This window comes from Panicum virgatum, chromosome 7K (assembly GCF_016808335.1).
Source record: "Panicum virgatum strain AP13 chromosome 7K, P.virgatum_v5, whole genome shotgun sequence".
NCBI lineage: Eukaryota > Viridiplantae > Streptophyta > Magnoliopsida > Poales > Poaceae > Panicum > Panicum virgatum.
Window position 1 is genome coordinate 40,749,067 of NC_053142.1, and position 27,966 is coordinate 40,777,032.

The 27,966-nt window shown below is 49.3% G+C and overlaps 1 protein-coding gene across 11 annotated transcripts; it reads left to right on the forward strand.

The window, feature by feature from the left end:
• Positions 1–8,599: 8,599 nt before the first annotated feature.
• Positions 8,600–27,895, forward strand: LOC120641353 (O-glucosyltransferase rumi homolog). Of its 11 annotated transcripts, none has more exons than XM_039917433.1 (7): positions 8,600–8,892; positions 8,983–9,179; positions 24,251–24,945; positions 25,228–25,420; positions 25,581–25,645; positions 25,754–25,964; positions 27,212–27,585. In XM_039917433.1, the coding sequence occupies exons 2-7, from the start codon at positions 9,015–9,017 to the stop codon at positions 27,557–27,559; spliced, it is 1,677 nt and encodes a 558-aa protein (XP_039773367.1). In that variant the 5' UTR covers positions 8,600–8,892; positions 8,983–9,014; the 3' UTR covers positions 27,560–27,585. The 11 variants fall into 11 exon arrangements, with proteins under 11 accessions (XP_039773367.1, XP_039773369.1, XP_039773366.1 ...); XM_039917435.1 differs by lacking the exons at positions 24,251–24,945; positions 25,228–25,420; positions 25,581–25,645; positions 25,754–25,964; positions 27,212–27,585 and adding exons at positions 9,516–9,761; positions 10,576–10,841; positions 10,945–11,137; positions 11,194–11,527; positions 11,609–12,097 and having other exon boundaries at positions 8,606–8,892; XM_039917429.1 differs by lacking the exons at positions 24,251–24,945; positions 25,228–25,420; positions 25,581–25,645; positions 25,754–25,964; positions 27,212–27,585 and adding exons at positions 9,516–9,761; positions 10,576–10,841; positions 10,945–11,137; positions 11,194–11,527; positions 11,609–12,097 and having other exon boundaries at positions 8,656–8,892; positions 8,983–9,187.
• The last annotated feature ends 71 nt before the right edge of the window (positions 27,896–27,966 follow it).

Genomic DNA, 27,966 nt, shown 5'->3' on the forward strand with positions numbered 1-27,966 from the left:
TGCACTGCACACTAGATCTTCAAACTTGTTAATTTGCGAAATTGCTTCTCATGTCACAACATGTATGAGTACGACAATCTTATGCGATTTTTTCTAGTGATAATTAGTTACAGGTCAGTACGATCGCCCCTGTCGCCGCACCAAGCACAGCGCACAATGTTGCAAAGGGGTCTGAGCCAGCACAGGGGCTGCCACGGTTCGCCGTCGTCAACACGAGCACGAACTAGACACCGTCCGCGGCTGCGCCAGCCAACTTTGCACAACCGCCTCGCGAACTGCTGTCACCCGCTCCCACTGGCGGAGCTAGATCGAAGAATGAGGGGGGCATCCTTTGTTAATTAACCTGCTACAGTAATGAACATTATTAAAATCACTATTTAACTAATGCAAATTTTGCATGCAAGGGGGGCATAGCCCTCTTTGGCCTTAACGTGGCTCCGCCACTGCCGCCGCTCCGCTAGTTCCCCATCGGAGCAGCCGAGCAGCAGAGCCAGCGGCTCAGGAGTTCCCGGCCTACTTCCGGTGGATCCACGAGGACCTACGGCTGTGGCGTGTCCCCGGGGGAGGGGGGCACGCACGCTCGACGCGGTGGTTGTGCTCAAAATGGACAAAAAAATGTTCACTATGAAATAGCTAGTGTATATTAGCGTGGCCAATAAAAAAAGTAGTGCAAACTACCAAATTTTTGTACCTACAAATATTATCAAAATTTGTTCAGCCCCCTTTAAATATGTTTCCAAATCCGCCACTGGATGTGTGCAGCTGCACACGAGAGCAATTTTGTCCAATTTGAGCACACGTAGGAGACTAGCTGAACCGACACACACAGCACTAGGACTGCGATGACGAGGAAAAGTGGTGTGGCGTTGGCATGTGTGATTGCACTATTTTTACTTTCATGGTACCGCTCAGAAGTGGTGTCCAAGCACGCGCAGAGCCCGATGAGACGGTGGCTTCTTTCTATAGCAACTCTCATCAACGCTGTCGGTACATACTGCACCCGATGGTGCAAAGGGAAAGCAAGAAGCTCGTGGTGGCCAGCAGGGGCGGATCCAGGAGATCAAGAAAGGGGGGCTCCATCTCCCCTTCTTCCTCTTTTCTTTCTTTCTCTTCTTCTTCCTCCTCTCTTCTCCTTCCTCCTCTTCATCTAGGTTTAGAAATTGTTGGGGGGCTTCAGGGAGGCTCCAAAGGATCTATGGGGGTAGGGGGGCTCCAGCCCCCCTGCCACCACGTTGGATCCACCCCTGGTGGCCAGGCCATAATGAGAATAAGTGAGTGCAGTTGAGGAGGAGGAGTCGTGGTGAACGTTAGCTCATCTTTCACGAGTTGAAACAGCCTAGAGCAATTAGGGGCACCACGAATGTAAGTTTCCTATAGGAACATGTGTGCCTCGAGGATGCCGGCCTCAGAGACAGAGTAACCGATGAAATGACAGCGTAGCATCTTAAAGAGTGCGAAAGAGAAGCAGAGGTCCTTTTGTTCTTCTGACGATGACAATGTCAAGGGGCTCCTGCTGGCATCCAAATGGTGCCATATACGATAGATGGTCACCAGTCTCTGCTGAGTGTATTTGGTAGCCTGCCGGTGTCGTCACAACTTTAACATCTTTCTCTCCCCTCACAACGAGCGGGAGAGGGTGCTCAGCAATAGCAGGCATGTGAGCGATCGGCTGGACCTGGGCCACGTACCCAATGATGAATTGCGGGTTGTGGCCTAGACTTAGGGACCATGTGGCCACAAACCATACTTGAAGGCGAGCTTCTCGAAGAGCGCGACTAAGATCAGAATATCCAATCGGAGGTAGTGGTTTGACCAGATGAGTTGTGTGCCGGTCACAGTGACTCAGAATGACATATTGGATGCCACAAGGTACACGAGTTACACGGCTTCGATGACAAGACTATTTGAGAGGTCCACATTGGCTTCCCTGGACATTCTAGCGACCATGGGACTCATGCTGATACCGATGTCCAGCACAATCCCAGTCCACACTAGGACTCGTGCCATCCCTAGCGGCATTCTTCACTTCCGGCAGGAAGAGGTCATCCTCCCCCATTTTGTTGGCAACCGAGGAAAATATGGGAAGGAAAAGAGTGTTGGCAGCAAGGAAGAGAAGACCAACAAATGGATGGTGCCGGGGAGCTGGTGGGGTCGGGGGGGGCTCAAGCCCCCTAGCCCCCCTTTAGAACCACCCTGCCTCTGTCACATGCGCTCATAATAGAAATTGAAATGAACCAAGAGGCCGATGCTCTTACTAGAAACTGAAATGAATCACATGGCTTCGATGATAAGACTATTTGAGAGGTCCACATTGGCTTTCCTGGCCGTTCCAGCAGCCACGGGACTCGTACTGATACCGATGTACAGCACAATCCCAGTTCACACCAGGACTCGTGTCGTCCCTAGCGGCATTCTTCACTTCCGACGGGAAGAGGTCATCCTCCCCCATTATGTTGGCAACCGGGGAAATTATGGGAAGGAAAAGAGTGTTGGTAGCAAGAAAGAGAAGACCAACAAATGGATGGTGCCGGGGAGCTGGTGGGGTGGGGGGCTCAAGCCCCCCAGCCCCCTCCCCCCCCTTTGGAACCACCCCTGCATCTGTCACATGCGCTCATAATAGAAATTGAAATGAACTAAGACGCCGATGCTCTTACCAGAAACTGAAATGAATCACACGGCTTCGATGACAAGACTATTTGAGAGGTCCACATTAGCTTTCCTGGCTGTTCCAGCGACCACGGGACTCGTGCTGATACTGATGTCCAGCACTGAAGCGTCCCCTTCTAAGAGAAGACTTAAATGTGATACAAATATCAATCCCAGGAGGCTGATAACATATTTATTACATCAGATGGTACATCACCGTACAACTCTACGCGGTAATGGGCAGTGAAGCGCCACTATCGTGAGGATAACAACTAAAACCCACACAACGATATTAACTACGAAGACGTCATCAGAGTCTTACGCCATACGGAGCTTCCTGCGGGTGACCCTATCCACAGGCAAGGTTGGGTGCAGGACGGAACCCCTACTCAACGTCTTCGGGAATGAAGTCTGGATTTTCCTCTGTAAAAATTAGAAAAGGGGTGACTACAAACGTACTCAGCAAGTCCAACCACACCCACGGAGGGGGTATAAACAGAATATGATGCACAGGGTAAATCAAGGATAAGGCTAGGGTTTAATTTGCGGAAAGCTAATTTTTATGCATGGGTTTATTTGAAAGAAAGGGGTTTTCAAAAGCCATTATTTTGCACTGAGTAACACGTAGGGTTGATCCACACAGGATCCAAGTTTCAAATTGCTACCGGACTCCTCATCCGCCGTAGCACACGGCACAACTGCCGGACACTTTTCCAAAACAACTCACGCCAACCCATCCATTCCCAAAAGAAGCACTAGTTGTGTGACCAAACTATAACTCGCCCAGTACCGTGGGCACGGCTATTTGAATAGATTTTAACTCTGCAGAGGTGTGCAACTTTACCCACAAGCGGGGTACCATAGCACGATCACCTTAGTGTCAGTGCAGATCCCAACAAAGCCATTACCCACTTTAGCTAGTCCTGACTAGCCAACACGGGATCCACCAAGGGGCCATTGACCTATCACTGAGGTTTAACCAGGGCATAAGTCGCACAGAGCTTGTCCCTTCTCCTTGATCACCCGTTGCTCTCAGCTCTCCTGATGGCTATCAGACTAACTAATGGGATTTATACTAAGCCGTTGCCTATACAAAGGTCGAGTGATTTGCACGATAGTGGAGTTAGGCAAGATGACACACCAACTCGGTCCTTAATTGCGATAAGATGGATATCTCTCTTCCTTGCTCAACCACACAGGTACGAGCACACCATTTGGCAATTCACACATAAGTGCCATCCATCCTGTCTAAACTTATCTTTCAAAAATTCCACATTTTCCCTTCCCACACACTCACACATTTTCCTTTTATAAAACAAGTTGTACCATGTTTAAGGTCCTAAGCGTTCTAGCAGCGATTAACGTCCAAACAAATCACATTCAGACATTAATCTAGGTGGTCAATGAATAGTTATAGCAAATCAAGGGGTGGCTATCCAACCATGTTTTCAGCAGTCAAAACATATGCAGTTTTGTAAAACAGGCCAATAGGTTGTGTTTATAAAACTGGGACAAAATATGCATCAAAGGATGGGATTGAACTTGCCGTTCTCAAAGCCTTCCGGGAAGTCCTGATCGAGGTACTATCCTTCGGGTTCGGTGTTGTGGAACTGGTCCTCGTTCACTTGCTCACGGTACTGCTCGTCGACGGGTTCTCCCTCGTTCACACCGTGATCTACGACGCACACAAGCAAGCACACAATCAAGAAAAAGAAATAAAGGTTTTATTGTTGGGCTCGAATCGGAAACAATTAAGATATGGAGACAGGAGTAATATTTTTGGGTGGTTTTCTAATGGCATTTCCGAAACTAAATTAGAAATGGTGTGGTAAAGTTTCAGATCAATCGGAGAATGTTTGACGCATGAAATGATAGGTTACAGAGAGGTTTAGGGGCTAAACCGGGATCAGGGGCCTATTCGTAAATACTTTTGAATAAAAAAGGACTTGGTTGTAATTTCTAGAAATATACGGGTTATTTTGAAAAGGGCAGGGGCATATTCAGAATTATTTATATATGGTGGAGGGTTTATTTGCGAATAGAAAAATATGAAGGGTTTCTTTTGGAAAAGAACTAGAGAGGTGGGACGGTTCTTAAATGAAAAGGAAAAAATGTCAGGGGCCTAAGGGCAAAATGCCCTTTCTCCTTCCACCTCCCTCCCGTGAAGCAGAGGAGGGGGAGCAGGGCGCCGGCGGCACCTGGGCTGGCGGCCCTGGGTCACGGTGGCAGACGGGAGCAGGGGAAAGGGGAAGGGCGACGAGGGGATTCCATCCCCCTCCTCGATTTGGGCCGGGGCGCGGCGAGGCGGCGGCGTCACGGAGGCCGGCGGGCGGCGGCGCCGTGGCGGCGGCGCTGTGGGGCGTGGTGGCGGCCAGGAAATGGGGGGAAAGGGAGAGGGAACCTCGGGGATTCTATCCCCCTCACTACCTCGGGCTGGGGCGGCTTGTGGAGGCGGCTCGACGGCGGTGGGCGGACGGTGGGTGGTGGTACCGTGGCGGCGGTGCAGCGAGCTAGAGGAGGTAGCTAGCGGTGGCGGGGCGAGTTGTTGTGGTGGTGGGCGACATTGAGGGCACTTTTATAGGCGTTGGAAGGCGGTGGAGGGGAAGGCGGGGCACGTCGGGCGTCCGGCGGGGTAGCTCATGGCCATTAATGGTGCTCGGCCGCTCGCGACCGTCCTGGAGCGCGGTGCAGTGGCCGGTGAGGTGACGAGGCGCGTAGAGGTGAGCAGTGGCGCGCGGCGGCCGTGCGAACTCTGCTCGCAGCGAGCGTGAGCGCCGAGGCGGGCAAGGGGCACGGCGCAGGGGCCGGCGGCGAGCTGCTAGCGGTGGCGCTGTGCCGAATCGAAAGGCGGCGCGGCCACAGGGTGACGAGACCCGTCGGGCAGCAAGCGGCGCAGCGCTTGACGACGGGCTGCGCGGCGCGTGGTTCATGTGGGAGGGACGCGCTAAAAAAAGCGGCATGGACAGGGAGCAGTGCGCGCGCGTGCGGCCGGCGGCGATGGCGGGGCGCTGTGCGCGATCTGTTCTCGCGCACTCGGGCGCCAAGGCGGCACTGGCGGCAGCGGCGAGCGGCGCGGCGGGCGGCGCGGCCGCATGGGGGCGGTGGCGAGCAGGGGCGCGCGGCGCCGAGCAGCACGCGGGAGGGCGCGGCAGCGAGGAGAGGGAGGAAGGGGAGAGAGAAGAAAAAGAAAAAGAAAAGGAAAAAAAAGAAAAGAAAAAGGAGAGAAAAGAGAGGGGAAAAGAGAGAGGGAAAGGGAGATCGCGCCGGCGGATTTCGCGGCGGCGACAGCGGCCGGACGAGCACGCGCGCTTGTCGGCGACGCGCAGCGCGTTGCGCAGAACGAGGAAAGAAAGGGATGGGACGGCAATTGAAATCGGGTGTCGGGACGGCGAAAAAATTCCGGGAAGGAATTCGAAGGATTAGGGGTTTAGGGATGATTGAGCTCAACGATAAAAAAGTTTTGGAAATTATTTTTAGCGCGTGATTTATTTTGGTAAATTTTTCGGAATGTTACAAGCACAATCCCAGTCCACACCATAACTTGTGTGGTCCGTGGCGGCATTCTTCACTTCCGGCGGGAAGAGGTCATCCTCCCCCCATTATGTCGGCAACCGGGGAAATTATGGGAAGGAAAAGAGGGTTGGCAGTAAGGACTCCTGCCTTTGTCACATGCGCTCATAATAGAAATTGAAATAAACCAAGACGCCGATGCTCTTACCAAAAACTTAAATGAAGCGCGTACCCTACGATTAGGTGTAGTCCTCGTCAACCAGCGGGACATTGGACCCACATCGTCTCTATGGATCACGAGAGTGTGGTTCGCGTGCATCTGCTTCGGCTAATCCTGCTACGCTCACGAGGGAATCGATTAGGTGACCTGCAGTTCACACGAACAACATTGACCGATGAGCTGTGAACTTATTATGTTGAATCAGAGCGAGTAAATTGTACTATAGTTGGGCGAGGTGGATTGACCTTTGGATCTGTCATGAACAATCCCTCCCCTATCAATTCAAATTTGTACTAGTTTTCTTTGATGACGTTTTGATCTTTAGCAAAAATGAAGAGGAGCACCACTCTCATTTTCAATTGGTGTTGCATCTAGGCCTGCTAATGGCTAAACACACCTCTTACCCATCCCACCCCAATGGTTATGGAAATCAAATGGCAACCCACCCAACCCAAAATCTCAACTAAATAACCCAACCCGCATGGTCCTATTTGATGCTTAAACCATTCGCTCTTGATGTGAAGCCACACATAGGTCTAGCCATTATGTTTTCCACAGAGTGTCATCTCCAATAAATTTTAGTCAATTTCGATAAAAAAAAATTATAGTGTGAACATAAGGTTTTATTTTTAGGGTCGGGCTATTTACGTAGAGACTATGTGTAGGTCTAGCCATACCGTTTACATAGAGTAGCTGCTAGTCATATTGAGTCATCTCTAACAAATTTTAGTTAATTTCGATAAAAATTTATAGTGTGAATATGAAGTTTTATTTCTAGAATAACTTTTGATATGAGCCCACGTATAGTTTTAGCGACATAAAGTAGCTGTATGTCATACAGAGTATAGTTTTCAATAAATTTGGATCTATTTTGAGCAATTGCGCGGTGGGGCAAGCCTAAGGCATATGTTCGCCACTGACGAGCGATGCGCGGAACGAGAACAATAGGCTAGTGTGGCCGTGTCAATGGCGGCGGCTGTTGAAGGTTCGTCCACAGGTGAGGTCAGGTAAAGCTGGCTCGGCTGGTTAGGTTGAGTCTGGTGGCTGCACGCTTCCTAGGCCTTATTTAATTGCGAGTGTAAACTTTTAAAAATAGAAAATTTTCTCATTTGAAATATTAAATATAAATTAATTATAGAACTCGTTTGTAAACTATAAGATGAATTTATTAAGACTAATTAATTTGTCATTAGCATATGTTTACTGTAGCAATTTAGTGTCTGATTATAGTCTAATTTGGCTCATTAGATTCGTCTCGTAATCTACAAGCAAACTATACAATTGGTTTTTTATTTTATTTTAATTTAATACTCTATGCATATAAGATTCTCATTCAATGTGATATAGTTTTGAAATTTTAAATTTTGCAACTAAAAAGACCCTAGCTCAACGAACAGGAGGTAAGGCAGACGAACAGGAGCAGCAGACACTGCTAACTAGGGATGGCAACGGGTATCCGAAACCCGATGGGGTTTTGCTCTATTAGGGTGTGGGTATAGACTAAATTCTATACCCGTGGGTTTTTTAATGGGATAAACTTCGTACCCGTCGGGTTTGCGGGTGCGGGTTTGTTCTTCAAGTACCCAAACCCGCAAATCCGTGGGTGCAATAAACCCGACAATATATAATCTAAAATATTAATGTCACAAGGTCTTGTATCAAAATAAGGTCTAATCACATGCTAAGAGAGACTTAGGCTCATGTACTTTCATTCCCATCGATGATTACCTATTCATAGAATCATTTGGTTATAATGCATTGTGTATTTGTTTATGTTTTCTATTAAATTTTGTTGCTTCTTCTATCGGGTACGGGAAACCCGTGGGTAAAAAAAAACCCGCACGGGTACGGGTACGGGCATGAAATCATACCCGCGATGGATATGGGTTTTTTAACGGGTACGATTTTATCCTGGCGGGTGCGGGTTTGGATTAGTGATACCCGACGGGTTTGTACCCGTTGCCATCCCTACTGCTAACCAGTAACAAGAAGCGACGTGCAACCACTTTGGCTATCCTGTTGACATGCTGCTCTGTTTACGGCTGCTAGCGTGCATGGATAAAGAGCCACACGGTGACGATCTCCATGGCGCAGATCGCTGGCGCGAGACTTTGCAAGTTAGTGGAAGCCGCACGCGAGTACGCGACCATCAAGTCAACGTCAAGCATACTCTCGGCACGCGGCGAAAGGCGAAAGCAACTTCCTGGCTGCTGCCCGCCGCTGGTCTGTAGCTGGAGTAGCATCTCACCGGCCGGTACTGCGCCGAGCGGACGCACCCGGATGGAAGGCAGCGAATCGGCTCCGGGTAGGCGCGCCGTCAGCGTCAGGGCCGGGCAAACACCGCACTCCACTTCCACCCCGTCGCGGTCTTTGATCCTTGGACCTTGTCTCCATGCTTTCCCCAATAATCCTATGCGCCCGGACCAAAGCCAGGCGCAGGCGAAGGAGGCGCGAGCAGGAAGCGTACGGAACACGGGCACGAGCCCATGCTACGGCGATAAGATCAAAAGAAGGGGGGAAGAGAAGGAGCACCGCGGCGTGGCGTTTCCGTCGCCTCACGTGTCCGTCCGTCCGTCGCTGGCCCGGCCCGTTCTCGCTCGCGGAAGGGCAGAGGCGTATGCCGCCGCTCGGCTGAGGGATGGAGGCGGCGGAGGCGAAGGCGGCCCGGCAGCTGTCTCGGGCGCGCCTGGCTGCGGCGGCGCCGTGCCCGGCTGTGAACGGCGGCGGCGGCGTGCTCGTCTTCTTCGCGGCGCTCGTCGCCGGGGCTCTCGTCTCCGCCTGCTGGATGTCTGCCAGCGCCAGAGTAAGAAGGTTCCCCTGCAAACACCTACTAGTACCTTGTTTTTTCTACGGCGCGTGCAGTTTCTCTTCTAGTATCTCTGAGAGTCTTGACCCTCGACACACAACACAAGGCGAGCAGTAGTAGTTGCACGATCTGTTCAACCGTGACCCTGGTAGTTGAATAACCAGGTTAGAGCTGTGGCACAGCCTCGGACAAGTTTCTGTCCCGAGTCCTCGTCCAGCTGAAACCTGCACGCCAGATCGTCAAACTTGTTAATCTGCGAAATTGCTTCACATGTCACAACTCACAGCACGTATGAGTATGACGAATCTTATGCGATTTTTTACTGATTCTTAGTTACAGGTCACTCCGATCACCCCTGTTGCCACCCCAACCATAGCGCGAGATGCTGCAAAGGGGCCTGAGCCAGCGCCGGGCCAGCCACGGTTCGCCAGCGTCGCCACGAGCACGAACCAGGCACCTCGCGACCTGCTGCCACCCGTCCCGTCGCCCGCCGGAGCAGCAGCGCCAGCGGCGCGGGAGTGCCCGGCCTACTTCCGGTGGATCCACGAGGACCTGCGGCCGTGGCGCGACACGGGGGTGGTTAACTATTACCCTTATCCAAATTCATACCCATGTTATTTGAGGAGGGTATGGATAACCCGTATATGTATGGGTATGGGTAGGATATTAGAAGGTAATTATCCATTTATCCGTGCACCCGTTTAGAATAATAAATTACTACCACAAAATCGATGCCACAGAATCAAACTCCCCTGCACCGGCTTCTTCCCCAAATGGAATCACCAGTTCGGCACTCGTCACATCATTAGAAGCCCGCCGAGGGATCGATCTCTCGCCGGCCACTGCGCAGCCTCCCCTCAGCTGGCCCCGGCCACCATGTCCCTCCCCTCCGCTCACCTCGGCTTTGCTCACGCCAGCCACTGCGACCCCTCACCTCCGCTCGCGCCGGCCCCGTCCGCAGCGGCAGCGCGCCGAGGCCAAGCTCCATCCATCCGCGGCGGGGTCGAGCTCCGGGTTTCCTCCCAAATGTCGCGCGGCCGCGCCTAGGCTCGCAACGGATAGCCCAGCGGAGAGCCAGGAGCTTGCCCATGCTGCCTGTCCGTCCCATGCCGGCGGCCTCGCACTGGCAGCTCTGCCTCAGCCACGAGCTTTGTTGTGCGTTCTGCCCTGTCTCGCCAGCGCCGGCTGCTCGGCGGCCGCGCGCTTGCTCTCCTCATGTGTTATGATTGATATGTTTAGTGGAGGCAAAGTCTGACATGTTTATCCACGGGTTATCCATACCCATCGGGTATTACCCTTGTTATTTGGGGATGGATAATTTGGATACGGTTGATTAGTGGGTACGGGTACGGGTGACATATTTCCTACCCAACGGCATCGCGACACGGGGGTGACGCTCGACGCGGTGGAGCGCGCGCGCCGGTACGCGCCCAAGTTCCGGGTCACCGTGGTCGCGGGCCGCCTGTCCGTGGCGCGCTACGGCCGGTGCTTCCAGACGCGGGACGTGTTCACGCAGTGGGGCATCCTCCAGCTGCTCCGCCGCTACCCCGGCCGCGTGCCCGACCTCGACCTCATGTTCGACTGCGAGGACCGGCCCGTCGTCGGCGCTTCCGACCAGCCGCCGCCGCCGCTCTTCCCCGACTGGTCATTCTGGGGTTGGTAAATACGCACATTGCAATTGATTCCTCATCGTGACCACGCCTGTACGTCGTACCCGTGATTTGAGTGACAAAGTGCTCCGTTCCTGCTTTGAACTTGGAAGGCCGGAGCTCAACATAAAGCCATGGGAGGCGCTGCGAAGGGAGATTGAGGAAGGGAACGCGATGGCGAGCTGGACGGACAGGGCGCCGTACGCGTACTGGAAGGGGAACCCGAACGTGGGCGCCGGCCGCCGCTTCCTCCTCCGGTGCAACACGTCCGGCAACCGTGACTGGAACGCCCGGATATACGCGCAGGTGCACACCTGGCTCCATCCCTGACTCTGCGCAGGCGTGCACTGACACGCTTGCAGCCTCGCCATGGCGCGTGGTCTGTGACACAGGAGATGGCTGCATCTTTTTCAGGACTGGGGGGAGGAGCTGCGGCGAGGATTCAGGGAGTCGGACCTATCCAAGCAGTGCACGCACAGGTACAAGATTTACATCGAGGGCCGGGGCTGGTCCGTGAGCGAGAAGTACATCCTGGCGTGCGACTCGGTGGCGCTCATGGTGCGCCCCAGGTTCCACGACTTCTTCTCGCGGGGTCTGGCGCCGCTGCGCCACTACTGGCCCGTCCGCGACCGCGCCGCCGCCATGTGCCGCTCCATCAAGTTCGCCGTCGACTGGGGCAACGCCCATCTGGACAAGGTATATCTCCTGCCCGGCGCCCGGCGCCAGACCACGGACGCGATCGAGTTCGGAACGGTGACCGAACGTTGCTGCGTGCAGGCGCGGGAGATCGGGCGGAACGCGAGCAGGTTCGTACGGGAGGACCGGGCGATGGGCCGCGTCTACGACTACATGCTCCACCTGCTGTCGGAGTACGCGAGGCTGCTGCGGTACAGGCCCGCCGTGCCGCGCGGCGCCGCGGAGGTCACCATCGAGTCCATGGCGCGGGGGAGGCGGGGGCGCGAGAGGCAGTTCATGATGGAAACGGATGTGGCGGCGGACGGCGGCGCGGGCGGCGAGGGGCCCTGCAGGCTGCCGCCGCCTTTCAGTGCCTAAGAGCTGGAGGCGCTGCGAAGGGAGAGGGCGGATGTGGTGAGGCAAGTGGAGGCGTGGGAGGATCCTTGACCGTCGACACACGTAGAGCGTATAGACTAGAATACAAATACAAAGGAAAAGGATGCCAAGACTTTTTGGTCGTTCTTAAAAAACGACAAGATTTTTATTGCAAATTTTGGTCAAAGAAATAGTACTCCATAGCGTGGCGCAGCAGTTCCCCTTGCAGCTCGGCGTCGTGCCCCCCGTGCCAGCCTTGAACCGTCTCGCTGTCGCGCCCTGCCGCACTCGGGCCCTCATAAAACCAGCCGTCGCCCTCCGCGCCGCTGGGGACGCCCTCATAACCGTGCGAGCTCACGAGAGCGTCCAGAAGCAGGGGAAGCATAGTACTGCATACCTCTGACCTCTGCTCTGCTTTGCCTCACCTGGGCCGAGACCCGAGAGCGCTCACTGCCGTGGCCCCGGCGTCCGGCGGCCATGGCGACGGCAGCGGCGGGCACGGCGGACTGTTGGCGCCGCACGACGCTCGCCGGGGCGCTGCCGAGGACGAGCGCCGCCTTCCTCTTCCTCTCCGTCGTCGCCGTCGCGGCGATCATCTCGGCCCGCTGGATCACCGCCACTACGGCTGTGAGTCGAAAACCTCTGCGATTCCTTCTTTGTCGTGTCTCGATCGGCGTCTCTGGCTCTCTGCTCCTCTACCGTCCCGCCGTGCTGTCGCTCCGCATGATCGCGAGAATCTCTCCCTTTTCTTCCTTTTGAGATTCTTTAGGAAATTATTTTCAAAAAAGATTCTTAGGAAACGGTGTAGCAGATTTTTTTTAGAAACATGACGAGCGATGGAGTAACTTCCTTTTCTGAGAGAGAAGAGTAGTCGACTTTTGTTTGGTTTGAGAGGCTAAATTTTAGTCTATGTCATATTAAAAAAAATCTTAGTGTTTTGAAATATTAAATAAAAGTTAATTATAAAACTAACTGCAGAACTCTAGGACTAAACTGCGAGACGAATCTAATGACCTATACCAATTCATGATTAGCGGATGGTTATTATAGCATCACTGTAGCAAATTATGAATTAATTAGACTCATTAGATTCGTATCGCAAATTAGCACTCAGCTGTCAAAAAAAATTTATAAACAAATTTTATTTAATACTCTAAAATAGTAAGATTCCTTTTAATGTAATAGGGACTTAAAAAAAATCTTTGGAACCAAACAGCACCTAACTTGCTTTCTTGAGATCAAAAGCAACGCCGCCAATGGTTTGGCTGGCCATGTTCTGATTTCGGGCGTAGGGATGGCAGTTTCTCCTTTTCAGCACATCCGGCCTTGGCGCTGTTGAGCACTGTTTGGCCTGCAAATGGTTGCCGCGCGCGGCAGCACGAAAGCACTGTGCTGTGTGCAACCAATTCCCGTTAGCCGCCTAACCGGACCGCCACGCCAACCAGGGCTACGGCAGGGTTGTTTTCATGACACTTTACTTTGGGAAAAAAGAAGTACATTTCCCCACCTCCATGATTGCTGCATGATAACCTCTGAAAGGATTTGTTATAGCCGTACAAAGCTTGTTCCTTTTGCTGACTCGAGGAAGCGTCCGCTGTCACTCGTGAGGTCAGTCCTTGATGCACAGACCTAGTTAACAAGATTAAAAATTAAATAACTGTGCTAGATGAATTTTATGATAATGAAACTCGTCTCACATATTATAATTTTTTTCTCTTCTTACCATAAAATTCTTCATGAAACTACCATTGAGATTGGTATCATGGGACCTTACATATTATAATTTTTTTCTCTTCTTACCATAAAATTCTTCATGAAACTACCATTGAGATTGGTATCATGGGACCTTACCGCTGAGGCAGCGAAAAGTGACTCGAGAATCGAAGGCGCTGCCGTTTATGCATGAAGCCATGGGCGCTGGGGACCCCGGAGAGGGACAGAGCTGTAGCACCGTGGCATGCTCAGCCCAATGTTGAGTCTACAGTCGACCGCAAGTTTCTAAACTCACGGTCGATCTCTCTCCTGTATCTCTCCCGCATCCCCCTCACTCCCAATCCCATTCTACTCCCGCACTCTCTAGTCTCTTCCCTCTCTCTTCCCGCTCCTCTTCCCTTTCCCCTTCCTTCCCCCAGGCCAGATCCATGGCGGCAGCGGGGAGGCGCGGCGGCGGGCCCGCCTCGGGGCGGAGCAGCGCTGGGGCGGCAGCGGGCCGGCTGCGAGCCCCCTTCCACTTCCCTTTCTCCTTCCTCCCCCCAGGCCAGATCCATGGTGGCAGCGGGGGAGGCGCGGTGGCGGGCCCGCCTCGAGGCGGAGCAGCGACGGGGCGGCGGCGGGCCCGCGGCGGGGAGGCAGTGCGGCGGCGGGAAGGCGCCGACTCGGGGTGGCGGCGGGGGGGGGGGGGCGCGGAGCGGGGAGGAGCGGCGGGCCTGCCTCGGGGCGGAGTGGCGACGAGGAGGCAGCGGGGACGGGGCCAGCAGGGAGGCGACGCGGCAGATAGAGGGGGCGGCGGGGAGCGGAGGGCCGATAGATTTTTTTTCTCTTTTTTGTTTTTTATTTGTTTGATACAAACACTTTTTTATCAGATTTTTTTATTTTGGATGTAAAAGTTTTTCTCTTCAAATTTTTTTCAATTGATTTTGTAAAACTTTCTCTTTCAGTTTTTTTCTCTCTCCAAAATTTTTCTTGAATTTTTTTCTGACTTTCGCCCTTCAAAGTTTTTCTTTAAATTTTTTTCCTGATTTTTTTATCAAAAAACTACAAAAATTTACCAAAAAAAAAAACGAAACGATCGAGAGATCGACCGTAGGGAACTCCTCACTACCGTCGACCGTAAACTAGCCATCCCCCATGCTCAGTGCTCTCCGATCACCATGCGCTTCCTCCGGTCGACCAGTCCGCCGTGCCGGCGCGGGAAGATCGGTAGGTAAGGCCGGCCGTAGGGTAGATGCGTCGCGGCTTCTCTGTATTCTATTTTGCCCCGCATGCTATGGTGCTCGTTCGCATTCATGCACGCGCACTGCCGAGCACTGTAGTGGGGGTGTGGGCGCGCGCACGGTCCGAGAAAATGTTTGTTCCTCGAGAGTTCGTGTAGGTTAGGTCGGCCTTTAAAGAATGGACTGAAACGGGAAGAGACAGAGGGCGAAATAAAAGACCGGACAGCTCTCACGACTCACGAGCTGGGATGGAGGCATGGAGCCTCCTGCCACACAGGCGCATGTGGAGCTTTGACACAAAATCGCGCCAACACATTCGAATGTGTTAGAACGCACGAACGATCGTCACAACGATCAACACCCGCGAAACCCTGGGCGGACCGGTCTGACCGGTATCGCCGACCGGTCTGGCCGGTGAAAGCAGGGACTCGCTGAGACCTAGAACAGCGAGCTCAGGAGGGACCCCGTCGGAGCTCGTGATCGTAGGGTTGCTCTGAGATCGGCAGGCCACTCAGAACGTCTTCAAACGCCGCCGGGACGAAGGAAGAAAGCAATCTAGGGTTGGAAAAGACTAGGGTTTGAGAGATAAAAGTAATGCGATTTTTGTATTAATTCGATTGAGAATAACCTCAATCGGCCTTAGCCTTTATATTTATAGGCCGGGGAAGAAGTACCCCTTCACGAGTAGGATTACATGAGGACTCTTTACAAAAAATCTAATTCTACTCGGACTATACAGACCTGACCGGTCTGATCGGTCGGCCCGACCGGTCAGACCGGTCGACCTCAACAGATGCCAAATTTGGCTGTCAACATATGCCCCCCCTGCTTTTTGGTGAGTTTCACAAGCCAAAAAGCAAGAACTATCTTGATGTACATGTTTTACACAGGACATACAACTCTAAAAAACAAAACTAAGGGCGATATACAATACCGGCCGTCTTTGTCTTCATGCATTTTGCCATATGCTAGGATAAAATTTCTTCAAGTATCTCCCGTTGATAGCTCTAGGTAGACGCTCACCTTGCAACGTCTCCATCATATATGAATTACCGGAGATAACCTTGATAATTTTGTAGGGACCCTCCCAACTTGGCGACCATTTGCCAAACTTGTTGCTTTTCATCCCAAGAGGCAAAATTGTCTTCCAAACTAAATCTCCAACCTGAAAAGACTTAAGTTTTACCTTCTTATTGTAAGCTCTAGCCACCCGAAGCTTGTCCTTCTCAATTTCCTTCAAAGCCTTCAAACGCTTGTCGGTTATCTCATCAATATTATCCATCATCATATCATGATAATCAACAGCGAAGAGGTCATTCTGTTTTGCTAATCTATATGCGTCCAGATTTACCTCAACAGGTAAAACGGCCTCTTGACCATACACAAGCTCAAAAAGAGTAACCTTAGTAGCACCATGTCTAGATATACGATGAGCCCATAACGCTTCGGATAACACTTCATGCCATCTCCTAAGATTTTCTTCTATCTTCTTCTTGACAAGTTTGATCAAAATCTTATTACTAGACTCGGCCTGCCCATTGGCCTGAGCATAATATGGAGATAAATTGAGCAATTTAATCTTGTAAGATTCGGCAAAGACACGCACCTCTTTTGATATAAATGAAGTACCTTGATCCGTTGTTAAAGTTTGTGGAATGCCGAATCTATGAATAATATGCTCAGTAATAAACTCAATTACCTCTTTATGCGTCATATTCTTCAAAGGGACCGCTTCGGTCCATTTAGTGAAATAATTCGTAGCAACCAGCACGAAGCGATGCCTCTTTGAAGATGGAGGATTAATTTGTCCAATGAAATCCAACCCCCAACCTCGGAACGGCCATGGTTTAATAATAGGATGCATCAACGCAGCAGGCACCAATTGCAAATTACCAAACCGCTGACATTCCTCACATCCTTTATAGTACTTGAAACAATCGGATAGCATAGTGGGCCAATAAAAACCGGCTCTTCTAAGTAACCACTTCATCTTAGGAGCCGATTGATGAGTACCACAAATACCTTCATGAACCTCACCCATAGCAATCCGGGCCTGATCCGAGTCTAAACATTTGAGGAGCAAATCTTCGGCAGTTCGACGATAAAGTTTGTCGTCAATTAAAATATACTTGAAAGCCAAACGCCGAATATTTCTTTCTGCGCCACGACCAGGATCTCTCAAATATGATATAAAAGGGATCCTCCAATCCTGAGCTTCGGCCAAAACAATTGAATCAACTTTTTTAGCCGAATCAGAATTAACAGCTACATCACCGGTCAGACCGGTCTCTGGACCGGTCAGACCGGTCTGGGCGGTCAGACCAGTATCGCCGACCGGTCGGACCGGTGTGTCCAGAACCAGAAACTCGGCTTTCGTTTGCATCGGCTTGCGAATGTTGAAATATTTTTTCGTAACATTATAACCAGATGCCTGCTGAGCCAGAGTATTTGTCTTTTCATTTTCTTCCCTCGGTATATGTTTAATAATAAATTCATCGAAGGAGGAAATAATATCAAGGCATTTATGAAGATATGCCTTTAGAGGACCGTTATAGCATTGGCATACCTTAGATACTTGCTGCACCACCAGAAGAGAATCTCCAAAGGCTTCAACATGCTTCACGCCCATGGATTGCAAGAATTCCAAACCAAATAGAAGAGCCTCATATTCAACTTGGTTATTTGTGCATTCTTCTTCCAATCGGTTTGAAAATTCAAAAACAGCACCATTCGGAGAAATAAGAACAGCACCAATCCCTTGACCATCATCACAAACCGATCCATCAAAGTACAACTTCCATGGTGTGCAAGTAATATAGCCGACTTTTAAATCATGCTTGTCATTAATCCGATGCTTAACAATAAAATCCGCTACAATTTGGCCTCTCATAGATTTTAAAGGTTCACAAGCCAAATCATACTCAACCAAAGCATAAGCCCACTTACCGATTCTCCCACTCAAAATCGGTTTCTGTAGCATATGTTTGATCACATCGGTTTGACATATTACTATGCAAGTACTAGATAATAGATAATGTCTCAATTTGATACAAGCATAATAAAGAGACAAACATAACTTCTCAATGAATGTATACCTCGTCTCTGCATCAATAAGTCGTCGGCTCAAATATGTAATAATATACTCCTTCCCTTCGGTCTCTTGAGTCAAAACAGCTCCAATAACCTTGTCTTCAGCAGCCACATAAAGTCTGAAAGGTACTCCTCTCCTAGGTGCTTTGAGTACGGGTGGTGAAGACAAATAAATCTTGATCTTCTCGAATGCTTCTTGCTGTTTTGCCCCCCCAAGTAAATTCGGTTTCATCTTTTAACCGAAGAATAGGAGTAAAAACATCAATCTTCCCGGACAAGTTAGATATAAATCTTCTCAAGAAATTCACCTTGCCCAAGAACTTCTGTAAATCTTTCTTGCATGTAGGGGCTTCAACCTTCTTCATGGCTTCAACTCTCTTAGGATCAATCTCTATTCCCTTCTCATGAATAATGAAGCCAAGAAACTTTCCAGCCGATACACCAAAAGCACATTTGAGTGGATTCATTTTCAAACCATACCGGCGCATCCTCTCAAGAGCAAGTCTCAAATCGGCTAAATGATGATATAAACCAGCCGATTTAATGACAATATCATCAATGTACACTTCCAAGATGACACCAATCAAATCATGAAAGATTAAATTTATAGCTCTTTGATAAGTAGCACCCGCATTTTTCAAACCGAAAGTCATAACCACCCACTCAAACAAACCGACAAATCCTGGACATCTAAAGGCCGTTTTAGATATATCTTCTTCGGCCATAAATATTTGATTATAACCGGCATTATCATCAAGAAAACTAATGACACGATGTCCGGAAGCCTCATTAATCAACATATCGGCTATATGCATAGGATATTCATCTTTGGGAGTAGCTTTATTAAGATCTCTAAAATCAATGCACATTCTAATTTTCCCCGAATCCTTTTTCTCAACAGGCACAATATTAGAGATGCAATCAGCATAACGACAAGACCGAATAAATCCAACATTAAGTAAACGATTAATTTTAGTTTTAATTTGGTCATAAATAATGGGATTGAAACGCCTAACCGGTTGCTTATAAGGTCTAAAACCGGCTTTAATTGGCAAACGATGCTCAACAAGATAACGACTCAAACCAGGCATTTCATGATACTCCCAAGCAAAACAATCAACATATTTCTTTAATAAATTAACCAAATCGGCTTTATATTCAGCCGATAAATTTTTGTTTACAAAGGTCGGCCTAGGAATAGTTCCATCACCAATGTCTACCTTTTCTAAAGGATCGGCCGATGTAAACCCTTGTCCCAGCTTATCTAGATCTCCAGAATCTTCAATGGCTTCACATATATCGTTCGTACGCGCCCGATATTGATCTAGCCTCTGCAGCAGCCATTCTGCGTTGGACCGGTCTGACCGGTCGGGGTGTCCGGTCTGACCGGTAGGCCCTGTGCACTGAACGAGACAGGACCGGTCTGACCGGTCGGCACTGGCGGTTTGACCGGTCTCCTCTGGAATTTCTGTTGTACTCATCTGATTTACATTAAATGATTTAGCCGATTATTCATCGGCTTTAGCACAGCAGAAACAAAACCATCCTTAGTGCAACTGATCAAATCATAATCGGACAGATCCACGCCCGATAAACACTTGACGTTGTCGTGTGCACTAATGGAATCCGAATCGGCTAAAGCAACAAAGGATGAAGTGTCCCCATGGACAATCTCAACCTCATTGCCGATCCACTGAACAAGAAACTGATGCAAGGTAGAAGGAACACACTGATTTGCATGAATCCAATCCCTCCCAAGAATCAAATTGTAATTACCTTGCACTTCTGCGACGAAGAAAGCTGTAGCAAGCGTCTTACTTCCAATGGTGAGCTCCATGGAAGCAACTCCTTTGGCGCTAAGGGGCTCGCTCCCTCCAACACCACTGACGGTCATGTTCGTCTTGATCAAGTCTTCGTCTTGGCCACCGAGCTTCTTGTACAGCGAGTAGGGCATAAGATTTACAATGGCCCCACCATCTATTAGCATGCGAGTCACCGGTTTCCCGTTGATGTGTCCCCTCATATAAAGAGCCTTCAAATGATTGTCCTCTTCGCTTGGCTTCTGGAACACAGCTTCACGGGGCCCGAATTGAAGGTGAGCCAAATCCTCCTCCGGAACCACGAAGTAATCCGAAGATAAGTGCACCACATTGATCTCCATATTGGTGCGCTCTGGAGACACTTCGTAGTCTACCAATTCCTCGTCTTCAGCTGTCGGAGGAACTGTTGGGGCTTCATCAACAGAAGGAACTGAAACGGGCTGCACCAATTTGGCTGTTGCCTCTGCACTGGGCTCAACCGGTCTGACCGGTTGGTCAGAGCGGCCTGACCGGTCCTCATGACCGGTCTGACCGGTCGGCTGTGGCGGTCCGACCGGTCTGTCTGGCTGGTCAGCTGCCTTAGCTTTCCACACCTTGCTTTGAGGGAACATAGGCCTGTATCTGTTAAATTCCTCATCCCTCATCTTCTCCTTCTCCTGTTCCTTCTTTTCTTTGTTGCGGAGGCGCTGCAATTTCCTTTTTTGAGTATGAGTTAATCCCGAAGGGCACCATCTAGGCTGATGGTACTTATCCGCTGTGCTTTTGCTGCTACCAGCCTCATGATCATTGGCCATGACCGGCTTTTGCGAAGGAACGTCAACCGATGCATCTACATCCATCGGTTTCTTGCCCGTACCTCTTATGGGCACTTCGATTTCACCGATTTGAATAACATCCGCCTTGGACTTTTCTAAATCAACCACGGTCTTCTGCTCCCCCTTCTTTTCCTTGACGCGATATTCAAACCTTGGAACAGGAGCTTGACCCGGCTTCTGATGAGACCGGTCTGACCGGTCAGTGTGTACCGGTCTGACCGGTGTAACCTGCTGCCCTGGACCGGATTGGCGTGGTCCCAATGGGTCATGCACTGGCATCCTGGGGCTTTCCCCTTGATAATGTGGAGGATAAGGCACCGGGAAACACTGCATCCATATCCCCCCATGTTCCCATGCCGGATTTGTTGCATTTGAAGCCGGTGGCATCCATGGCATGGTAGCATACATCTTCTGAGGAGGATACAACGTGACAACATCACCTCTGCGCCTGCTGGATTCCCTTCTTGGGGACGCCGGACGATCTTGACGCGGTGGTGAACGCGGTCTTTTTTTTAACGGCCGATCGTTTTGAACGGCCTTTGTATACTTGTTCAACAACTGGTTGAAGGTGGGCTTTTGATTCGCAGTTCTTCCCTGCACCTTCACTTCGTTGGTCTTCCAAGTACCCACTTCCGGACGTTTCGGCTTGAAGGTCCGGGGACGGTCACCAGGGCGGTCTGACCGGTTGGAAGAACCGGTCTGACCGGTCGTACCGGTCTGACCGGTCTCAGACACCGGTCTGACCGGTCGTGCCTGATCAGCAGACCGATTTTCTGATGGAGAACTCCCTTGCCCCTCGAGTCTGGGATTTCTGACAATGATCTTCAGAGTACTCTTGCCATCATCAGTTTTCTTTATGATAACTTCTCGGGCAAGGATTTTGTCACTTGTGTTCATCGGTCTTGGATCACCGATGACAACATGCTTTCTCTTAGCTCCTTCGGCTTGTTCCGGCCGAATGAGCACCTTTGGATTGTTCAATTCCAGCGTATGAACAGGGAAAGGAGCTTTGTCAATCTGCATCTCAGAAAGTACCAATCGTCCTTCATTAATGGCCGATTGTACCTGTCGACGAAAAACATTACAATCGTTAGTAGCATGAGATGTAGAGTTATGCCACTTACAATATGCATGTCGTTTAAGCTCGTCGGGAGATGGAATAGCATGCGATAATCGGATGTTACCATTCTTAAGCAATTCATCAAAAATCCGATCACACTTAGAAACATCAAAAGTAAACTTCGGCTCATCCTGCCGATTCTTTTGAATCAGCTTGAGAGACGGAACCGAACCGGGTTTGGTCTTTGATGGCCAAACAAATTCGGCGGCATATACTTCCTTACTATCATCGTCCGAACCATCCGAATCATGATCAAGAATGTGTGTGTTGGACCGATGAGACTTGAAAGTATCTTTGGCATTTTTAAGTTTAAATTCTAAACCCATGACTTTGACTTGCAAGAAATTCACGGTATGATATTCAAAGCCCTCAAGTTTCTCTTTCAAATAAGAGCGTAAACCATTAAATGCCAAATCCGCCAAATCTTTTTCGGAAATTGTCAAACTAAAACACCGATTTTTAATCTCTTTAAATCTTTTGAAATAATCCGAAGAAGATTCATCACGTCCTTGCCTAATCGATGTTAAATCCAACAATTTCGCTTCGGTTTCCCCACTAAAGAAGTGATCATGAAATTTACGCTCCAATTGAGCCCAATTGCGAATAGAGTTAGGAGCAAGTGAAGAAAACCAAGAGAAAGCTGTTCCAGTCAAAGATAAAGAAAATAAACGCACACGTAAAGCATCATTAAAACCAGCTTCCCCTAACTGCAATACATATTGACTAACGTGTTCCCAAGTTGTACGAGAATCATCACCATTAAATTTAGTAAACTCAGGAATACGCCAACCAGCAGGAAAAGGAGTGAAATCAAACTCAACGGGGTAAGGTTTTTGATATAAACGTGTAGTACTCATATCCACCCCAAGCTTATTCTTAATCGCGTTTGCCAGATCCTCTTTGAACTTGAGAAGATCGGCTTGATAGTGCTGGCTGGTATAGAACTCAGAAAACCGATGTGCATTAGGATTTCCATGTGCCATCGTCTGTAACGAAGTTGGGATCGGTCCTTGATTAGGTCCAGATCCCTGCGATACTCCCGCTACAGCAGCAATACGGGGCGGTGTATAAAGTGACAATTCATTAGTTCGGCTAGGGGCAGCCGAACCTGGAATTGTCTCGAGAGGCGTCGGCGACGGCACTGAGTAACCGGTCTGACCGGTCGTACCGGTCTGACCGGTCTGTGGGACCGGTCGTACCGGTCTGACCGGTCTGTGGGACCGGTACGACCGGTGCTGTGTGCACGGTCGATGGTGGCGGGGTTTGCCCTGAGAACGAGTTCGGCGACATACCATAAAGTGGTTCAGATGTGAACTCAGGGGTATCCGAACTCGGATCTGATGAGTTAGGATCTGACATAGGTTGTTTACCCTTAAGCGCATCAACATCAGTACTCAATTTAACTAACATGTCACCTGTGGCAGCTTGTGCAGCAATAATCTTCTGATCCATTAAAGATGACATCCTATCAAACATATCAGATGGAGAAAGGCTTACATTGGGGATCTCTTCAATCTTATCCTGGTTAAGCTTGAGGGACGGCAGCACGAACTCCTCCACCCTTTTGACGAGGCCACCACGATCCTTCTTGAAGCCCTTCAAGAATTGTGCCTTGACGTGCTCCTCCACAAGAAGGTAGGCCTTGCGTTCCTCCTCGGTGAGCTCCTCCATGGTAGCCGTGATGATGTTTTCCTTGTTGATTTCTGAAGAGCCCATCTTCTTCAGGGAGTAGATCAGATCGGTTTTAAAACCAGATTAATCTAGTCCCCAGCGGAGTCGCCAAAAAGTATGTTGACACAAAATCGCGCCAACACACTCGAATGTGCTAGAACGCACGAACGATCGTCACAACGATCAACACCCGCGAAACCCTAGGCGGACCGGTCTGACCGGTATCGCCGACCGGTCTGGCCGGTGAAAGCAGGGACTCGCTGGAGACCTAGAACAGCGAGCTCGGGAGGGACCCCGTCGGAGCTCGTGATCGTAGGGTTGCTCTGAGATCGGCAGGCCACTCAGAACGTCTTCAAACGCCGCCGGGACGAAGGAAGAAAGCAATCTAGGGTTGGAAAAGGCTAGGGTTTGAGAGATAAAAGTAATGCGATTTTTGTATTGATTCGATTGGGAATAACCTCAATCGACCTTAGCCTTTATATTTATAGGCCGGGGAAGACGTACCCCTTCACGAGTAGGATTACATGAGGACTCTTTACAAAAAATCTAATTCTACTCGGACTGTACAGACCTGACCGGTCTGACCGGTCGGCCCGACCGATCAGACCGGTCGACCTCAGCAGATGCCAAATTTGGCTGTCAACACCTAGCCTGGGAGCTCGCCACGTCTGTGGTGCGAGTTTTTTTTTTTTTTGAGAGAGAGAGTTTGGGGAGTCAGTGACATGTGCCGTGAGCCCGTGACCCAAGCGAGATACCCTCATGCTGCGCTAATGTCTCGTTAGCCCATAGGGGCCCAAAAGTTGGAGCCAGCTATAACTATAATTGGGCTAGGAGGGATGATGGCAGAAGCTCATTGAATTTGGGCTTTGGGCCCAAATGATTTACCATTCTAACGATTTCGTTTCCTTCCTCTTTGGCAGTTTCAGGGACGCCTGGCGCGCCTCCCCACCGCCACCACCGCGGCCATTCCCGCCGCCGTGCTCCACCCGGCAGCAGAGCACCCGCGGCCGTCAGCGGCAGCACCCCTGCCGCCTCCCACTTCCCGGCCACCACCTCCCGCCCTCTACTCCATCTCCTGCCCCGCCCCCAACCTCTCCCAATCCCACCCCACCGAACCGCCCAAAGCCTCCCAAACCCTCGCGCGCGCTCTCTCCTCCTCGTCCTCCACCTGCGCCTCCTCCCCCGGCCCGCCGCCGCCCGCCTCCTCCGCCCCGCCGTCCTCCAACCGCTCGTGCCCGTCCTACTTCCGCTTCATCCACGAGGACCTCCGCCCATGGCGCGCGGCGGGCGGGGTCACGCGCGCCATGCTCGGCCGCGCCCGCCTCACCGCCACGTTCCGCCTCGTCGTGCTCGGGGGCCGAGCCTACGTCCAGCGGCTCCGCCCGGCGTTCCAGACGCGGGACCTCTTCACCATCTGGGGCGTCCTCCAGCTGCTCCGCCGCTACCCCGGCCGCGTCCCCGACCTCGACCTCATGTTCGACACCGTCGACTGGCCCGTCGTCCGCACCCACCTCTACCGCGGGAAGTACGCCGAGGTCATGCCGCCGCTGTTCCGTTACTGCGGGGATGACAGGACGCTGGACATCGTCTTCCCGGATTGGTCCTTCTGGGGGTGGTAATTTTACTTACCTGCTTTGCGTTTGAATTGTGAATTTCATTCTAAAAGGGATGAATGAGGAACTGAGCATCGAACTTTGATGGCTCCAGTATTGCTTCTATATGATTGATATGTTCGAAGCAGCAGCCATGAACACTAGGCTAATTCCTAATGTCTTCAGTATCACTAATAGAACGACCAAATTTAATTCACAGTTTCCATAGCTTAACTTTGGACATTCATGCTCAGGTATTCATGTGAAGTACAATAGTTTAATTGGCACTGACTCTTGGTTGGCAGGCCGGAGATCAACATAAAGCCATGGCATGCCTTGCAGGAAGACTTGAAGGATGGTAATAATAGAGTGAGGTGGATGGATAGAGAACCTTATGCTTACTGGAAAGGGAATCCATCAGTTTCGGCGACACGGCAGGAATTGGTTAAGTGTAATGTATCCAGTACACAAGATTGGAACGCAAGGATTTACGCTCAGGTAACTGTTAGTTTTTTCATACCTGCAATTAGGATCCTTAGGGAAAGTATAGTTGCTCCCTTTCCTCGTAGACTATTGCATTTTCGTCACTGTAAATTTTGCTTTTGGTGATAAATACCTTAGATATTTAGTATCTTTGTTCTTGTTGTTCGGAGTGCAGGACTGGTTCAAAGAGAGCAAGACAGGGTATAAGGACTCAGATTTGGGTAGTCAGTGCTCACACAGGTTCTTGTTCTTTTCGTTTGGCTTGTGGAGTTATAGCAAGCACGGAGTTATGTAACATAGTTTTATTGTTGTACTATAAGTTTTTAACATTTTTTTAACCATTAACAGGTACAAGATCTATATTGAAGGATCGGCGTGGTCAATCAGTCAGAAATATATATTAGCATGTGATTCAATGACACTGCTAGTTACCCCAAAATACTATGATTTTTTTTCAAGGTCACTCATGCCAATTCAGCATTATTGGCCTGTTCGGGATGACAATAAATGTGCCTCCATAAAATATGCTGTTGACTGGGGCAACTCTCACAAGCAACTGGTACTTTACATCTATCTACATGCAGTTATCTACATTTGCAGGCAATTAAGTTTTGCAGTGTTTAAACTTCAAATATGGAGAAAAGTCAATTTGATTCAATAGAAATCCAGTTGAGCTGCAATGTACAGCTATTACTCAAGATGTCTGATCTTTCTGGGCTGTCTTTGTCTTCCGAAATAGTTCCGCACAAATAATTTCTGCCCATAACAGTGCTCTGAGGAATCAATTTACTGTGATGACATAACTTCGAGTTTTTGTTTATTTGTTGAAAAGCAAATAGCATCAGAACTAACCATAATGTAAGAAGTGAATGGTGGTAGAATGTTTGATAGAGCAAGCAGTGACTTGATAACATTCGAGCATTGAATTAAGAACTTCAGCATGGAAGTTGTCCAAAATTCGTAGCACTATACTCATCAACTTAGGTTGGAGAAGTGCCTACCGCTTGCCTTCTCTTGACTAATCACCCTTTGGAGTTTTCTGTAGAGTTAATATATTTCTTAAATGGTGCCTCTGGTCTGAACCTTGGATGCATGCAAACAACTGTACATTTTAATTTTGACTGAATAAGTACTTTGGACAATACTATAAATCAAAACACCGATATTTGTCACATGGAACTTTATATAACCATCGCTCAAATTGTTTCACTGTTGTAGTTTCATGGTTTTATATTGTATTACTTAGAAAAAGGAATAGTCAAAGCTGAGCATTAGAGACCATCAATGTTGTAAATAATTAGTAAATCGGACAAGTGACAGTATTTTTTCACTGAGTAGCCTATTTAGGCCGTGTTTAATTCGGTAGGGTGTAAACGCAAAAAAAATTTGCGTTTCGAATCTTCCCAATTTGAAGCACTAAATGAAGTCTATTTACAAAACTTTTTGCACAGATGGGTTGTAAATCGCGAGACGAATCTAATGATGCTAATTAATCCATGATTAATCAATAATTAGCGGATGGTTACTGTAGCATCACTGTTGCAAATCATGAATTAAGTAGGCTCATTAGATTCGTCTCGCGATTTACAGCCCATCCATGCAAAAAGTTTTATAAATAGACTTCATTTAGTACTTCAAATTAGCAAGATTCCTTTTCACTTTAATGCGTTTACGGCTTTTTTGCGTTTACGGGGTGGAACTAAACACACCCTTAGAATTTTAAGTGCCTTTATGCTAGAATCTTGTTCTTTTCCTCTCAATTTGTCTTAAATGAAATACTGTTCTCATTCTTCAAAGTTTTTGTAGGCACAACGTATAGGAAAGCAAGCAAGCAGTTTCATTCAAGAAGAGCTCAGTATGGACCAAGTTTATGACTACATGCTTCACCTTCTAACTGAATATGCCAAGCTTTTAAAGTTCAAACCAACTAAGCCACCTGAAGCTGTTGAGGTCTGCTCTGAGTCTTTGGCATGCCAAGCTGAAGGCCTCGAGAAGAAGTTTCTTATCGACTCCATGGTCAAGTCTGCCCGTGATGCAGGTCCATGCGATCTGCCTCCTCCCTTCAGCTCTCGTGAGCTGAAGATGCTAAAACAGAGGGGGAAAAATTCAGTAAAGCAGATTGAAATGTGGGAGCAGAGAGCTTTGAGGGCATAGATAACAGGCTTTGAGCACTGGAACCCTGGCTCTTTTTTTCTCTCTTTCAAGCATAGGCATAGATAATGCTAACTGTTTGGGACTTTCGGTCTAATTCAGCTTCATTGTAGTTCTAACAAATACGAATCATTCATTCACTGAATTCTATGTGTAAGCATCTGTAGAAATTGAGCAAATATCAGCATTTTCTTCAGTAGTTTTTTTGTCTTAAAGTGATTTTAGTTACAAACATTATTTTTCTGTATTTGATTTTTGTTTGGATTACTGTTTGGAAAGCCTTGTAACTGTCACTAATAAATCCAATAAGTATCCAGAAAACATGATTCTTGGTGCATCCTCATGTTTCTCTTTGTTTTCACATTCGATTGTTTGTATGATATTATTAATGCTTTTGCTGCCTCCTATGT